This window comes from Phyllostomus hastatus, unplaced genomic scaffold (genome assembly GCF_019186645.2).
Source record: "Phyllostomus hastatus isolate PE091 unplaced genomic scaffold, TTU_PhHast_1.1 phas_contig_173, whole genome shotgun sequence".
NCBI lineage: Eukaryota > Metazoa > Chordata > Mammalia > Chiroptera > Phyllostomidae > Phyllostomus > Phyllostomus hastatus.
In genome coordinates, this window is record NW_025333668.1 from 981,048 (window position 1) to 997,055 (window position 16,008).

The 16,008-nt window shown below is 43.0% G+C and overlaps 1 protein-coding gene and 1 non-coding gene across 2 annotated transcripts in view; both read right to left on the bottom strand.

The window, feature by feature from the left end:
• Positions 1-16,008, bottom strand: part of GRIN2A (glutamate ionotropic receptor NMDA type subunit 2A) — a 386,027-nt gene that overhangs the window by 158,825 nt on the left and 211,194 nt on the right. The window contains exon 3 of the mRNA XM_045833744.1: positions 4,659-5,251. Coding sequence (XP_045689700.1) covers positions 4,659-5,251 — 593 coding nt within the window. The remainder of the gene's footprint in view (positions 1-4,658; positions 5,252-16,008) is intronic.
• LOC123815482 lies at positions 12,148-12,358 on the bottom strand. Its single transcript, XR_006785124.1, has one exon. It is a non-coding gene; the product is annotated as a small nucleolar RNA SNORA73 family (small nucleolar RNA).

The following is a 16,008-nucleotide window of genomic DNA, read 5'->3' on the forward strand; positions in this document are numbered from 1 at the left end:
TGGTGATGATTATTATTCTCATAATAAAATAATAAGAAGGCAGTAATGACACTTATGAAATGTCTACCACCCACCAGGCACGATAAGAAGTGTTATACACATACACTTTCATTTCAATCTGCTACAATAAGAAGAGACAACTATAACACACACACATGAATACATTTTAGAGAAAAACAAAAAACAAAACCTGGGTTCCCAGTGCTTGGTTAGTAACTTATACATGTAAGTGCCTAATTCAAAACCAATTCTATCATATTACCCAGCCCATGAATTTCTTTGTGCCACACTGCCCTTCTTCCCCCTGACCATATTCCTCTCAAGCAACCCCTTGGGAAGAGGATTTAAATCTAAAAAACATCTACCTATCCCTTCTGCAATCTCCTCAATTACAGTAACCATTTAGAAGCTGTGGGTTAAGTGGTAGGCACTTTTCTTGTCCCATGTTTCATCTGAGGGAGCAGAACTGGAGGAAGTAAGTAACGTGCCAAAAGTCTTAGATCTAGGAGAGTTCCAATCAGGGATTCAAACAAGGCAGTCTGGTTCCAGTGCCTACACTCTTATCCTGATGCCACCCTGCCTCCCAGGGGGCCCCATCCACCAATGAACTGGACAGATATTTTGCAACAGAACTGGACAGAACAGTCTAGGTTCTACACCAGCAAAACAGGTAATGGTTTACCTTCGCAATTCTGGGAGTTGCCAGTGATATGCTCTGTGCTTGGCGACAGAACAGATGTTTAATAACTTTGTGGTAGCAAGGAGGAGGTTACATAACATGGCTGAGCTATTTTTGAACTTTCGAAAATGCTGACTGCTCTTTTCAAAGTGCCTTCTGTAAAACCAGGAGTGTTAAACTAAAGAATATTCCCCCCTTTCCCTCACTTTTTTTATTCTGAAATCCCAGAAATGGAAACAGGTCCACAGTAAGATCATTAGCACATCATTCTCAGCAAGCCCTCCTATGTACTGGTCAAGCATCGTACGCAATAAGTCACCGTTACAGTATCCTAACAACCCAAGCTCTGTGCATAAGATTACAAGTCATATCCATGAGGACCACCAGAGGGCACAATTATCTAGCCCCGAGATGTCATGCTCAACTAGCTGAAGCTGGACCCCAGATCTTCTCAGTCACACATGCAACCATCAGGCACAACTTCTTCGAGACCTGTTCTGAAGCCATCTACATCTTCCCTTCTGTGTCGAGGGAGTAAGGAGAGCTCTTTGTTTACTGGATGTTTTAGAAAAGAAGAATTTTTAATCCAGTGGAAAATGTGACTTTTAAAGTTTGAAGTCAGAACACCTAACTCCAGAGTCCTGGGCTCCACTGTGCAAGCTGATGGGCCCATCTCAGGCTGAAGACAGATCTGTTCTCTGCCCTCAGCCATCCAGATTGAAGATCCCGTCCTATCAACAACCTAAATGCCCATTAAAGGGAGATGATTAAATAAAAGATAGAACACTTATACAAAAGAATACAGCACAGCAACTGAGAGGAATATGCTAGAATTACATGTATCTTCATAGACGAATCTTGAAAACATGGTATGTTGAGGTAAAGTAAATTCTAATATATTAGATACCATTTTTGTACCTAAGGAAGAACTATATTTGGTCTAAGGTTGCACATACATCTATACTGAAATACGAAACATGTACATGGATTTGAATGACACCAAATTCATTGTAGCATTTTCCCCTCCCATGCAGAGAAAGGGAGAGAAGCGGGACTGAGCAGAGGTATGAGCAGGATCACTACATTATCAGTAAGGTTTTATTTCTTTCAAAATTTTGAAACACATGTGGCATGATAACCTTTGCTCTCTGTGGTAGGTATTGGGATGGGTGTTTTATTGGACTCTGCACTTTTCTGTACTATTCTTTTTTCTCAGTATTAAAAAAAGAGTTCTTGTTATCTGAGTTATTTTTTAGATGAACTTCCCCTACCACATCAGACTGTACATTCTTTGAGGGGTGAGGTCACACAGGGACTAGCACAGGGCCCATTGGACGATAGGAGTGATTTCTGGAGGATGGAAAGATATATAGTGCCCTTAATCCTTTTCTTATAACTGCCTTCTTTGGCTTTCTCAAGCTCCCAGTACTTGCCTGGCCTTGGGAATGTCCCACTCTTTCCTGCGTGTGTGTAAAAAGCACATGATAGTGAGGAAATGTTGTCAGGGCCCTTGGCTTGTGCCAGGTTCCAGCCTCTCATACTAGGTGAGCACCACCGGACTCCAAAAATGGAAAAAGTTTCATTAAACACCAGTCAGTGGATGATGGCTTGCCACACCTGATGCATTGCCTCTCTGGGGCTGAAATACCATGTACAAAACTGCCGCATTCAAAAGCATGACTCCTGGAAATAGCACAACAGCATTTCACAGCAGTAGGATTTTTTTTTCTTTTTTTAGGACTGGAATTCGGGGTGGTCACTGGAAAGGAGATTTGAATGTTTTGCCAATTATCCTTCTCAAGTTCCTTTTCCTACATATGTTATATTTCAATTACTCTAAAATTAAGTTATGTTTCCATAAAAATTATGCATTTCTGAATATTCCAGCTGCAGGGCACTTCTTCTAATGAAAAGTAGGAATTCATTAGCCCAGCTCTTGTCTTTGGCTGGCAGGAATCGTGCCTTTGTGAGAGGCTCCCATGTTTCCTACTGATTTATCTCCACTCCTGATATTTGGACAATTTAGAATGCTGAAAGTAGCAATGTAGACACAAAATCATTAAAGAGAGGAAGGGGAAAGGGAAAGGGAAATTTCAAAGGACCATGATTTCTTAATTCAAGAGTTTTTCAGGGTTATGTCAATTTTATGCACACATTACATACATGCACACACACGTGTACTCACACTGACACTCACACACACACACACCCCTCCAGCCCCAGCCCAGAGATCATCCCTGAACTACAGCAGTTTCAAAGTCCTGAAACCTTCTGGGAAACACTTCTGAGTCATGTGTTACTCTGCTAATAATAAACCAAACTAGTCTGCTGAGTAGAATTCCTGATGACCAAAAACAATTTCATTGATCACTCTGTCATTAAATAATTACCAGGTGCTAGGCACAGTGCTAAGCAGCACTTTTCATGCACCACCTCACTTAATCCTCACAACACCTAGGACATTGGTTCTTGATGCACGATTCCCAGACCAGCAACATCAGCATCTCCCTGAAACTTGTTAGAATTACAAGTTCTTAGAGTCCACCCCAGACCTTCTAAATTTGAGCCTCTGAGTATGGGGCCCAGCAATCTGTGATTTCATAAGCTTTTCCCGTGATTCTCCTGCATGCTGAAGTTTGAGAACCATAACCTAGAAAATTAGAGGCTATTATCATTGCTTTGCAACAAAAAAACTGAGGGCTAGAAAAGTAAAATGATTGTCTAAGTCATACAGAAAGTGGTTGAAGCAAGATGTAAATCCTGATGAGTGTAACCCCAGAGCCCAGTCCCTTAATCATGGTGCTACACTGCTCATTATACAAAAGAGAAGCATGGATTAAATCAGCAAACACCAGCAAAAACATGCAAAATGGGTGTATGAGTGTGACTGTGTTAAATCTCAACAGCTGAGCCATAACACTGGACCACAAAGAACTATGACACCTCTCAGAAATGTAAAATTTAACTTAAATGTCCACCAAGATGGGAATCATTATATAAATTATGATACATCCATGTTAAAAAATATAATGCAGCTTCACAAGTGGTGTTTGCCAAGATTTCTAGTGACCTACAGAAATATTTAGTACATGAGAAGGAAAGGAATTCAGAAACACAGTCAGAGACTAGGAGCACTGGTATGGCCAGTTCTCCCCAATGTTAACATATTGGTGAGGATGTGGGAAGTGAAGTGATTCCACAAAGTGCTGGTGTGAACATAAATTGGTTTGGTTACTCAGTAGGACAATCTGGCAACCGATGCTTAAATTTTTAAATGCATATGCTCGATGACCCCAAAATGCTACTTCTCAGAATCAACCCTAGGGAAATACTTGCAAGAGTGCATAAAGAGACATGTAGGATGATTAGACTACATTTTAGTTTCTAATGGAAAAGACCTAAAACAACCTAAATTTCTATCACTATGAAAGTTGGATAAATAAATTATGGTATGGTCTTACTGAAGAATGCAATGTGTAAGTTACAAAGAATGTAGATATTCACATATATGTTTGCATATGTATATGCATATATCTATACATACACACAACTACATATATTCATACTTGTGTATGTATTCATACATGTGTACATATATCTACACACATTAATACATATGTACATACACACATATATCTACATATATACACATGCATATATCTATAGATAGAGAATTGATGGATAGAAAGATGATAGATCTCAAGTGTACATTTCCAAGGTATATTGTTGAATGAAAGAAAAGTAAATTGCAGGAAACAAAGCATGAAGTTACTTAAAAACAAAAGGAGAGAAGAGAGGAAGCAGGGACAGAAGTGCAGAATCAAACAAAAAAATCCCATAAACACATACACAGCATTCTCAATTTTTAGTGCACATTTTCAGCAATGAGTGTGTATTGCCCTTAGTATTTAAACAAACAGCAACAACAACATCACTCTGATCCCAAGCAAAGAGAGACAAGCAAAGAGCCTCCTCTTACTGGTGCAGAGTGTGCACTGGGGCCTCTGGCTTCTCTGTCTGCCCATAGCAGCTGGCCTTGGCCTCCGGGATGTAGGAGAATCTCTCCAACATAGAAGATGCGGCAGTGGTTAGGATGCCCAGGCCGTCCCTCACTCTCGCTTCCAGGCTGTAGTCCCAGTCATCATAGGAGACTGAAATCAGTCCTGATGGAAACTCTTTGGGAATGAGCTCTGTGTTCCCAGAGACCAAGCTGGGGACAATCCAGAAGAAATCATACCCGGTGAGGCCAAGGGAGCGGGCCTCGCTCAGGATGAGGACAGCCTCATCTTTGGAACAGTAGAGCAAGATGACAGAAGAGTGGATCTTCTTCAACTGGACTTGAGTCTTTGCATCCTCAAAGGAAGTGTCCAGGGTGATCACGTTCTGCATGTCCCAGCCCACAAAGCTGTTGTCCACTGTGGTCTTAATGAAACTGATGAAGTCCCTGTAGCCAGGGAAGATGGTGGTCACCAGGGAGAAGACATGCCAGTCGTAATCCTGCATGATCTTCAGCATGACCATGGCTTGTTGCTGGATGGACGCTCCAAATTGGAAGAAGGTAGACGTCGGATCCTGCCAACAGGTTAAAAGAAAGGAAAACAGGATGAGGCAGAAGGCGGTTTATATAGCACCATCTGTCTTTATAGGCTCAAAGAAGCTCCTTCCTAGAAGTAAAGGAAAATAAATCACCTACCTATTCATTCTCAAACATTCCTTAGCACCTACTATATGCCCTACCCTAGAACAGATACTGGAAATACAGAGGTGAGAGGGGCCCTGAACTTACAGCCCACACCCTGGTATAGTGAAGACCATCTGTTATTTTTGCCATCCCATCATGTATTCTCCTCATTTTCCTCTAGCTCATCCCATTCACCCTGCCCTTTTGACTCCATATGTTTCCAACAGAATGAACTCTCTTTGGCCCCCAGGCTCATAACTGGAAAATGAGGCCAACAGAGACAAAACAAGATCAGTAAATAGAGACAGATACCTGATGACACACTGGGACCACCTGGAGTCTGCTGTGCCTGAAGTCATTTACTCTGGACCTGTTGGTTTATAAGCCAACAAGTTCCCATGTTCACTTGAGCCAATGTGAGTAGAATTTCTGTCACTTGTATTCTAGATTCCTGTGTAGTATAGAGTACAATAAATGCTGAGTGAACATCTATCTGCTGAATCAACAAATATTTGGTGAGCACCTAAAAATGTAGCATCATTTAAAAGCTTGGAGAAATAATAATATATAAGACAGACACAGACATTGCCTATGCCTTGTCTGTGGAAAGGCAACTTCCATAATCTGGGGGCTGAGAGAGACATAAAAGGATTTTGAAGGAGAAACCAGGTATAGAAGAAGAGGAAGGAATGAACATTGGAGTCAGAGGAGCCTGGAGAATAGATGTTGACTACTCCAGAAATTAGAGATAAATGCATTATGGTTTGTGAAATAGAGGGGGTGAGATGATGTTGAACAGCTTGGCAGGAACCCCATCATGTATGGCCTCAGGGGTTATGTTCAGGGGTTTAGACCTTATTCTGAGCATTAGGGGGAACTGCTGAATGCTCTTACACTGGAAAGGTAACTTGGGTGGGGTTGAAGGGCTTCTAATAGTCCTTACATCTCCCCAAGTCTATGATCTGATCATGAGAACAAATTTCCATTCAGGAAAGGCAGGTGGTACAATTTACAAATTACCTTCACACCCCTTGACCTGTCAAATCTCTACGATGGTCCTGTGAGGTTGCTATATCGTTAGGAGGGGGGAAAGGGGCTCAAAATGGTCACAACTAGTGAGTATCCAAACTCAGACTGGGAATACACACCCACCACCCTTTCCAACACAAACCACAGCCATCTTGGGATCACTGAAGATCTGCCCATGGCAGATGCTTACCCTGTGCTTACAGCGAAACAGAAGGTATGGCTCTGTGTTATAACAAAACAGGGTTTCACAAATGCTAGATATATTTCTTTCTGGAAACTGAAAGAATTCTCAAAGGGTCCTTATCGTATTGCAGCCACACTTTCATTTTGTATGCTGTATTTACCATGTGCACTTAACACAAACTTAATAGTACAGTTATGGGGATTCCGTTGTGTGTGTGTGAAGAGTTCTTTCAGAACAATACATTGTAGCAGTGCACCTCAATTCTTTGAAAAAGTCTGCATAGTATTTCCTGTAGGCTCTCACTGAACGGAAAGTTTTATCTGAATGGCCCAAAAGCTATAGTTCTTCAAAACACTCCCCTTTTCAAAAATGCATGGGTTAGGGGGATAATTTGAGTGCAGTGCAGCTTGAAGGCAAAAAGAAAAAACAGGAATAAATGCCTTCTGGGCCCCTTCCAACATTACAGTTCTATGAATTTTACCTAATTAAATCAATTAAAGTGGAAAACAGATTTAAAGACTTTGGATAATTATCTTTTTCCCTACAGTAGCTTTTGGAGAAATCCAATATTCTTAGATTGATTAATCATTTTAAATCATCCTCAACAAGACTGTGAACTGCTCAAGGGCAGAGATTTTGCTGTCCTCATCTCTCTGTCCCCAGAAACTGGCAGAAGGTTTGGCACATGACACATCACTTAATGGAGGGTGAGGAAATGCATGAGTGAATGAATGTGTGAATGAAGCCTAAGAAGAATGTCCTTAGTTTAAATAGAAACTGAAAGGGAAGAATTCAGTATCTGAGGTTGCATATTTATTTATTCATTTATTTATTTATTTGTTTAGTCCATGCAGACTCCAATAGCTTGGGGGCTCCTCTCCATATCGGCTGTCCTCCAGACCACAGGGACACACACCAGAAACCTAAGTTGATCCTTAGCCTATTTCAGAAACTAGCATCGCCATATCAATTGGCATGCTAGTTTTTATAGCACCCCCCCCCGCCCCCTCAATGAAAACCAGCCCACTCAGCCTGAGCCCAAGGAGACTGCATGCAGAGAAGGAACTGTCTTTTCTTGCAGTGACGAATAATGCTTTGGGGAGAAACTATCACTCATGCCCTTCATGGACCTCCCACAGCTACCTTACACCACTTTCACTTCCACCAACATCTGAAACAAACTTCAAAAACCGCTGTGGAACAAAGGCACTGTAAGCCCCTCGAAGGGATGGAAGCAAGAGTTATTTGCAAAACAGAATTGCACAGCGAGGCACTGAAGAGGCTCACGTTTAGCTGTGGGTTTTTCTAAGGTAGTTTTATGGACTGGCAGGAGGTGATGGGGGAATTTGGCCACATTCCCAGAGCCTGGCAGCTGATATGCCAAATGGTTCTTTCTTTCAGGGCCCTGAACATTATTCCTGCTTCCTGCCTGGATAGCAGAAGCCGTCCCTCCTGCACTTAACCTCCTCCTGCCGCCACTCAGCCTGTCCTTTTTGGATTCCATAGATCAGTCTCTGACCACCTCTGGCACCAGCCTCTCCAGCAGCGTGAAGCAGCGAGAGAGGAACAGATTTCAGACACCCACTTTGGTTCTGAAGCAAAAGCGGTTCTCTCCCCATGCTCACTGCTCTGCAGAACATAGAACAAACTGTTTTAAACACAGAGCGAGGGAGGCAGGGAAGTGTGGGATTCTGGGTGTCTGCTCTCAACTCTGTTTTAGTCCCACATGACAGAAGTATCGCTCCAATGTTCCAGAATGTTCCAGAGCTTGACTGAGTCCTCAGGATGAGACCTGACTCCATGGGAATCAAAGCCTGATGTTTAATGCTGTCTGATACCAACTTTCATTTCATTTATTCATTCACAAAGGCTATAAAGGACACCAACACCCATTATATCTTTGATTCTAACTCGCCAAGAGATGAGGTATTGCAAGTGGTTATAACACTCATGGCTGGCATTTCTCATAAAAACAGAGGGAGAGAGGTTAAGTGATTTCCCTAAAATCCATGTGGCCCCTTGCTGACAATAGCTCAGTTATTGCAAAATGTCATCTAATGTTTCCTTACACACAACAATGGCTCTCTTGTTCCTGGCTGCACAAGAAAACATTTTGGAAAGTTATTTAAAAATACCAATGCTTGTACCCATGCCAGTTCAACTGAAACTGAATTTCTGTGACCTGAGTATATGAACTCTAACACTGACTTATGTTTTTCTCTACCACATCTCAAAGGCAGGATGTTTTTCCAGTTAGTATCATCAAAGCCTAACACAATGTCTGACACACAGTAGGGACCCAATAGATATCTGGAGAGGAAAAAATGAGCAGGAAGCTCATCCACAGGAAGCATGAGAGAACTGGGCATTGTTATCAACCCTGCCTTCATTTCCATACTTATTTTCCTTCTGCCTACAAGAGTAGGTACCAACAAAAAGGATAATGATGAGCCCTGGTTTGGTGGCTAGGTTGGTTGGAGCATTTTCCAAAACACCAAAAGGTTTTGAGTTCTATTCTCCTTCAAGGCACATACCTATGTTGTAAGTTCGACTCCCCCGTTGGGATGTGTATGGGGAGGCTGCACATCTAACTTGCCCAAACTCACATCACTAGTACACAGCAGGGCCAGGATTCCAGACCAGATCATCTGAATCTAGTATCTGGATGCTTAGCTGCTGGGAAAGTGATTTCAGGTATGAAGAACAGGAAATAGAATGTGTGTGTGTGCGTGTGCGTGTGCGTGTGTTGAATAACCACTACTCAATCTTTCTCTTTTTTTAAACATTCTTTAAATCCTCACCCAAGGATATATTTATTGATTTCAGAAACACAGGAAGGGGGGAAGAGAAAGAGAGAAACATCAATGTGAGAGAGAAGCATCAATTGGCTGCCTCCCATACTCACCCCAACCAGGGATCAAACGTGCAACCTAGGTAGGTGCCCTGACTGGGGATCAACCCTGCATCCTTTTGGCGTGTGGGAGATGCAACCAACTGAGCCACCTGGCCAGGACCCACTCAGTCCTTCTTTAGGCACCCAACCAGAAAAGAAAATCTCACAGAAATGAGAATCAGTGTCAAAGATCTTGCGTCAACTGGCCGTCAGTGTATGTAGGAGACTGGGGCTGAAAAGGGAAATCACTCTCAGGTGCCATTTCCCTAAAGCACATCAGGTCCACCATTCACAAACACAATATTTCATCCCACACAACTTCCACTCTCTGGACCATTTTATGGCTTTTTTTCTGTACTTCATTTTCTCCCTATCAGTGAGGAAGAAGGCTCTCTTCCTATACTTACCACTGCATTTAACCACCACTGTGGCTCGGAAGCATCTATTATTTCTTCATCACCCACAGATTTATTTCTTTTTCCTTTCCCTATTTTACCTGTTCATGTTCAACCGACAGCAGTTCTCTCACACTATAAAGTGTCTAACCCAGCCTCTCTCCTTCCTCTCTCACCCACCTTCCACATTGCTAATTGAACTCCTCTTAATGTTCAAATTGGAGGATTGTGTTCCGCTGCTTAATTTTTTTCAGGAGCTCCTATAAACTTCAGGATAAAGCAGAAACGCATGTCAAACCCATCCCATCACAGTGTAGATTCAAGTGTTTGGGGCTCAGCCTCTAACTCAATACCTGAGAGATGTCGGGTACTCCATAAACATGTAACAAATTGAACTACTAAATGATCTAATAAAGCTAAATTATTGAGTTTGGAAGGAGAAAACCAAAGGAAGCCTTATTATTTTCCTTTGTCTATCATTGCCCTAAAATACACCAGCTCTGTCACCCACAAACACAGAATTCCACTCCAGGCAATCCTCCCTCCTTGGACCATTTTATGATTTATAGTTATTGGCCTAGTTTGCTTTTCTCAGGAGCAAACCCATCAGTATTCTTCTAAAGTAGCCTAACACCACTTTGCTCTGCTCTCTCTCCTCCTCACTCTTCAAATGAGAAGTTTAATCTTAATTTTCTGGTGACTGCTGGACTCCCAGCTAAGGGAGCTATCCAAGATGGCTGGAGTGCTCTAATTCAGAAACCAGGAGAGGAATGCCAGTTTTAACTCAGAGCCTGTGCTCTAGTCTCTCAGAACAGAGTGGAGGAGATGGGTATTAAGTGGTACACTTTCTAAAAAGAGCTCTACAATTTGGGAATCAAGGCATAAAGCCATGTAGAGCTACCAAGTCTTCAACCACATTTGAGCTTGGGCTTCCAACACAGCACCTACTGGCCACATGTGACTATTTAAAGATAAAGTAATAACTAGAAGTAAATATTTGGTTTCTCAATCACACTAGCTACATTTCAAGAACTTAATGGTCTTTAAACTTTAAAGCTGATGCTCTCCTACCCCTGCCAACCTCATCCCTAAAGATGCCAATTCAGTTAGTCTGGGACAGGGTCCAGGATTTTTTTATACCCTGGGTGAATGTAATGTGAAGCCAGGGTTGAAAACACTAATCTAAGCCTTCACCATCCAACCCTGTAGCGGTGCATGAGCTCACTTGGGAAATTCTTTATGCTTACAGATTTCTAGGCTACACTTCATCCCCACTGAAACACAGCCTTTGTAAGAAGCCTTAGAATATGTATTTTCCCCAGAATATGCTGGTGGACAGCAAGACCTAGTATAGCTAAGTCCAATTTCTCTATTTTCATGGTGAGGAAACTGAGGCCACAGAACCTTGAATGACTTGATCCAAATCAGTGGTACCATGTGAACAGACACAGGGCCTCTTGCCTCCTAATGTGGTGCTTTCTTTGCTGTGTCATGATGCCATCAGGTATGAAATATTTTCTATAAGGAGTGTGGGGTTTGTAGGAGGGACACAGTCTTTGCTGACAGCCTACCTGGGATCTCCTTCTTACTACAAGTGAGTTATTTAACTTATGTCTCTATTACCCCATCTGAAAAATTGGAATAATAGTAACAGCCACCAACTTAGAAGGTCACTGTACATATTTTCAGAGATAATGAACATGATGTACTTGGCATATAGGAGGCACTTGGTCAGCTTGAGTTGATGTTAATAGTGGTGGTAATCATAGCCTTGACCTTGTCAAGCCCCAAGTCCCACATCCATTATGGACTTCTTAGTGTCCTGCTTCCTACTTATTCTTCCCCTTCTGAATTTCCAACACCTTTGTCTTTACCTTCCATTTCTCAGCCTGGACTTGTGTACGGTTGACTAGCTGCTGAGAGGCACGTATCTTGCCCGCCCTCAGGCTAGAGTCCGGAGGGCAGAGCATCACACCCTTCTAAGTCCCCCTCCAAACTTTGCATGGTGCTGGGCTACTCCCTTGGGAATGAAACTAGGACTAGCATTCTAAGTCTGTAAATCTGCCGGTGGGCAGAAAGGGAGACTAGTGCTTTATGTATTTGAACAAACCTGCCAAATGTACTGCTCTAGAAAGAAACATTCATCTACTTATTGCCTTTCATTCATTCTGTACTTTAACAAACTCGGTCACACGCCAGGCATTATTTGGGGGAAGTGAATCTAGGGAAGAAGGTACCAAAGTGAAGGTCCCTGCTTTCAATGTTTGTGTTCTTCTCTTTTTTCCTAGATGTTTCCTGCATGGCTTGTCTCCTCAGGCATCACCCACAGGACTCCGAGAAGCTGTAGGAATATGCAGACACAGACTGAAGGCCTGGCTTTCTTTCCAACATCATGGAAAGGGATTGTACGTCATGGAGTAGAGCCCTATGCTCCTCTATGGCACCTGCACTGAGCCCTGAGAAGAATGACCTGACCTCCCGAGGGTATCCACATTGAATGAAGTTTCCATTCTTGTGGGAGGAGACAGACAAGGAAAAAGGAAATCAATATATAAAATAGTTTCCAGGGAAGCAGATGATGTAATAGATGAGGAGTGGGGTGGAATATAGAGGAGCTCCACTTTAGATCAGTTGGTTGGCTACATTGGTGCTACTCAAAAGAATGCCAAGGAAAAGTCAGCCAAGAAAAGCTGAGGGGTGGAGTATGGATAAGGAGAACCATCCATGCAGAAGGAACAACATGTGTAAAGGTAGGAAAGGGCCTAGCAAGTTCAGGGAACAGAAGAGAGGTCAGAACGGCTGACATTTCAAGGAGAGCGGTAAGAGATGAGTTAGAAAAAAAAAAGCCCTGGCTGGCATAGCTCAGTGGATTGAGCATGGGCTGCTAACCAAAGTGTCGCAGGTTTGATTCCCAGTCAGGGTACATGCCTGGGTTGAAGGCCATGACCCCCAGCAACCACACATTGAAATTTTCTCTCTCTCTATCTACCTTCCTTCCCTCTCTCTCTAAAAAAAAGAGAGAGATGAATTAGGACAGTAAATGGAGGCCATATCACACAGTGAGTGTCCTGTAGATCATGGAAAGGGGTCTGGATGTAATTCCTAGGTCAATTTTATTCCAAATAAGTCCTCTGTTAAATGCAGCATTAGTTTCTCCCAGTAAGGGAGCAAGAAGGGGACCTGGAACTTTGGGTATGTTGGGGTTTCATGTGAGCCAGCCCTGCTTTTCCCTTTGGAATTCTGATCTGTGCCCAGAGGGCATCCTACATTGAAGATGCTATAAAGCACAGGTGGCAAACACAAGGCCCGTGGGCCGAATCTGGCCCTCCACCTTGTTTTATCCGGCCCAGTACCTTGTTTCTATCTGGTGGCAGCACTGAGCTCCTTGCTCCTAGTTAAGGAGTAGTTACATTTATACAATCCTAAAATTACATTCAGCCCTTTGAAGGCAACCGTGTAGCTGATGTGGCCCCTGGTGAAAATGAGTTTGATACCCCTTTTATAAAGCATGTAACTGCTGTCTATATCACTTAGTCAGTTGGTATCCTAACCTTGAATAGTAAGGTTGGAAATTCCATGTCTGCCTGGGTACTCCAGACCTTGTCTTAGTTCATTATCCAGAGCCAAGTTCTCCTTCTATAATGCTGGAGGAGATAATGCACAAATGTATGGAGAGATGTATTCCTTGACTCCAGTTGCAACTAGTTTAGGACAGCCCAACATCCTCTGCATTATTCAAAACTACATGATGATTGATGCTCTTGGCCCCAGCCTGGCTTTCTGGATCATTAGCAGAGCTGGCCAAGAAGTAACACCTGCTGAGATTCAGGCCCTTATTTTTATGCAACGACGTAGCAAAGGTGGAAGCTGGCTTCACCCAAGTGCTCTGTCAACCTGCAGGTGAGTGCATCTGACTCAAGGCTTCCAGACAAGGGCTGTTAGCAATTACAGATTGACTGAGGCTACCCAGGAGCTTCGTTTTGTTGTTGTTATGTTTTATTTTGTTTTTTGCCAGTCCCAACTCTAGCTAAGATATTGGCCTCACTCTGTGCACCTGAATACTTTTTTTCAGATCCCTTTTCTTAGAGAAGCAAAACCTCCCTTGGCCACATCATAGATATTTGTTATCCTGACCACTGATCATCCTTTCTTCCTTTACTGACAACAGTGAATTTCCACTGGGAGTCATCCTTTCCCCTCTCTCAGTCAAGCCAATTAGCTCATCCACTCCCCACAATGTCAGCAATTAGTTCTAAGGTAGGAATATGTCCTAACCTGCTCTATGCAGACTGACTTTCAGGATTTGTGGAGAAAGCAACCAGGAAAAGACAATTTCTCTTACTGTTTGACTTGAATCTGAAAGGACGTTCAGCCATAATTTCTGGCAGCCATCCTGCTACCCCACATACCATCCTGAGAAGGAAGCCAAAGGTGAAGCTGAAAGATGGAGAGTCACCAAGTTCTGACATCCCTGTTGAGGACCTTGTTCAAGCCATACCTGAAGCCAAGTACCCATGTTGTCATCACATGTCCCAAATAATTATCTCTTTTTATTTAAGCCAATTTGAATTAGCTTTTCTGACACTGGCAACCTGTGATTCCTGGTGCCACTTTGGCTAGGAAAAAAAAAAAAGAAAGAGAAATAATGTGATTCATTCCTCATTCATCTTCCAAACTTAGATCAGAAGAATTTAAACCACAGAGTGGTACATTTCCCTTCACCATTCTTCCCTTTTCTTATCCATGCTCTCCCTCACTCCTGGGGTGGGGGGGTTCCCTCTCTCCATATCTCCCCCTTCCCTGTATGAGCTTCTTTACCCCTTTTTTATTGTTGATTTTTCTTTAACATGGCACTGTGATTGATTTCCTCATGACCCAGATAAAAGACATGACCAGTTGCCACCAATAATAATCACTTGTGATTAAGCTGTTCCAGAGAGGCAAAAAAACAAACAGGTCCTGTTCATTAAGTCCTCATCTCTGGCTGTCACACACAGAAGGGCTGCTGCTGAATTGAAGGAAGCAACTTTATTTTTGGAAAAAAAGAGAGTCTCCGGCATTCCCATACACTTGCTAGGGACAGGCCCTGGTGGTAAACATTATAGAAATGTTATAGAAGTGTCCTCTTCAAAATGCTCCACTGTTCTCTAAGCAATGTCTACAAACAGCTCTGAGAACTGAGCCTATGGAGGAAATTGCTTCTCCCTTTGGGGGTCTGTATGTCCATGTTATTAAAGTCCCAGCCATTGGTGCCAAATAGACAGAGGGCTCAAGACTTGGCTCTTTCTCTTACTAATGTCAGGACCTTGGGCAAAATCCTTAATATCTTTGAGAAGCCATTTTCTCATTTCTCAACTGGAGGGAACATTAGTCCTTACCTGGAGGAAGTGGTTGTGATGGTGATCGTGCATGGATTGCTCCCAGCACATACCCAGAGCTTGATTAACAGGAGCCATGATGGCTGTGGCTGTTGTCACCATGAAAGAGTTAACCACAATGACAACAGTGAAACCCAAAACACTACAGTCCAGCACGACGTCAGTGCAAACACAAATAGTCTCCCTATGGCTCTTTCCACATGTTTCCTACATGTCCTGATGACAGCCTGACACCACGGCTCCCAAGGAGCTCTCATTGTGTGCCAGACACAAGCTGAGAGCAGGCTGACAATTCCACCCAGTGTTAAAACTGAAAGTCCCACATCCCTGGAACTTCTCTGGTTCAGACCAAACCAGAACCACTCCTCAGTCCTGCAAAGAGTTTCAAATATATTCAGTCCTTACACTGACTTTCAGAGAAGCATTTCTGTTCCCATTTTACAGTTGAGGAAGCTGAGGCTTATAGGGACATGCTTTATTACTTTAGTAAGCATGGGAAACACTGGGAGACCTTGTCCCACTACAGACACCATTAAGTGGATGCAGGGTGGAACACTGTCAACAAGCTCCCAGGTGGCATCCATGTTCTGGTCCAGGGACCAAGCTTTGAGGTACAACATTGGAGAAGCTCAGCAGCATGTCCAAGGTCATGTGCAGTATTTAGCAAAGCAGAGGTTCAGACCTAGGGGTCTGACCCCACAGCAGCCTTCAGCCATGATGCCAGGGGGCCTCTTTCTCCCAGAGAAGAGTGGGGAGTGACACAAGACAG